Here is a 1642-nt window from a genome sequence, read left to right as displayed (position 1 = left end):
AGGAGATCACCGCGCTGGCTCCTTCCACCATGAAGATCAAGATCATTGCGCCCCCAGAGAGGAAGTACTCCGTATGGATCGGAGGATCCATCCTGGCTTCCCTCTCTACCTTCCAGCAGATGTGGATCTCGAAGCAGGAATACGACGAGTCCGGCCCCTCGATCGTGCACAGGAAGTGCTTCTAAGCGCGTTGCGCCCCCGCGCCCCCAGCAGCCCGCGGCCCGGCCGGACCCGCGGCCGGCTGCTCAACTCAGGCTTGTAATCTCCGTTAATTTAATTGTACGTAAGATATTATTATGTAATTAAATCGTAATAGTGACGGCAGGACGGAGCGCGGCGCCGCGGGCGCGCCTCGACCGCCGGCCTCTCGGTACTGCACTCGCCAAAGGATCTTTTTGTAATCTCATGAATGATGATTGTATGTGCTGAAACGGATAAGACTACTTTCTTACTAGGTCATTTATAAATTATAAAATATAGAAAAAATACATAAAAAAATCCGTAAAATTGAACCCGAAGTTTTATTTCCTCCTTCGTATCCGATGTTTAACCTAATGTGCAGCGAGTTCGACGCTCGGCATTGACCTACGTACAGGAATAGATTAACGTGTGATGGAATCCGAGAGGCGTAACGTAGCGATCTAAAAATACTAAGTTGTGAAATTCGCAATACATTTATTGGGAAAGTATAGTACTATAGTTTGTAAGAAATAAAGACTGCTTGTAAAATAAATTTGATTTATAATGACTCCGATCATACTTTCGCCTTAACTTTCCAAAAATACTTGTTTTGACTCATGTCTGCATGAATCGATGAGATTTAATTTTCTCTAAAAACTTTCATATGCACTTTCTGGTACAATATCGAACACTAACTTCAACTGATCTGAGGTAAACATTTCAAGTTGTAACTATTTGTGCATTAGCTTTTGTGTAAAGTATGCACAAATATTCCAAACGTACGCCTAGTTTGGGACCTTTCTCTTAGATCGATGCACTGTGGTAAGCTTCTAGCAGCCTTTATAGAAAACATTACTTTAATTTTGTCCGAACTTTCATAGTAAATGAACTGCGATACATGTGATGAAAATTTTAAGAATTTGGTAGAAAAATTGTGTGCACATTGTAAAGCGAAAATTAAAAATGTAGCGAGAAATGTCACAATTTACTTCTCTTCTTATTTTGTAATAAATATTTATATTAATTTAATTGATCATTTCTGAGACTAGACAGATTAGTAGAAAACCATCTAGCGTTGTTTATGGTTTTCTATCGATGTGAACAGTTCAGTAGTTTCCGTATTTTCATTCGGTGAGAAAAGATGCTCCCGCCGGAGTATACCCTAAATCATTTTAAAAAATATAGTTCATTATCATTATTTTGATGAAATTCTGCATAGATGTAAAGTCAGGAAGATCATAAATATAGGCTCACTCACTTTTGATTTTTTAATTCGCGGGTCTCCGGCGAAAGCCGATAAATATTAAAACAACTAAAATATTTCTGCAAAGTTTTATTGCCGACATCACAATCATATCCACAATTAAGTATAAGCGACGTTAAAAATATGTTAGTTACAAAATTTTACAAATAAATAAAGAAAATACGTGTAAGAAGGTCGACATATAAAATATTAGTGAAT

The 1642-nt window shown here is 38.1% G+C and overlaps 1 protein-coding gene across 2 annotated transcripts in view; it reads left to right on the top strand.

Annotated features, from left to right (window-relative positions):
- LOC106107059 (actin-5C) overlaps positions 1–512 on the top strand; it is an 11227-nt gene extending 10715 nt beyond the window's left edge. Inside the window, exon 4 of one of the 2 annotated variants that reach the window (XM_013287749.1) lies at positions 6–512. In XM_013287749.1, the coding sequence (XP_013143203.1) occupies positions 6–185 (180 nt within the window). In that variant the 3' untranslated portion in view covers positions 186–512. The remainder of the gene's footprint in view (positions 1–5) is intronic. The other variant, XM_013287748.1, reaches the window with a different exon arrangement.
- The last annotated feature ends 1130 nt before the right edge of the window (positions 513–1642 follow it).

Source organism: Papilio polytes, unplaced genomic scaffold, assembly GCF_000836215.1.
Source record: "Papilio polytes unplaced genomic scaffold, Ppol_1.0 DF822067.1, whole genome shotgun sequence".
NCBI lineage: Eukaryota > Metazoa > Arthropoda > Insecta > Lepidoptera > Papilionidae > Papilio > Papilio polytes.
Note: the sequence above shows the minus strand (reverse complement) of the source record. Positions and strands in the feature narration are given on the sequence as shown.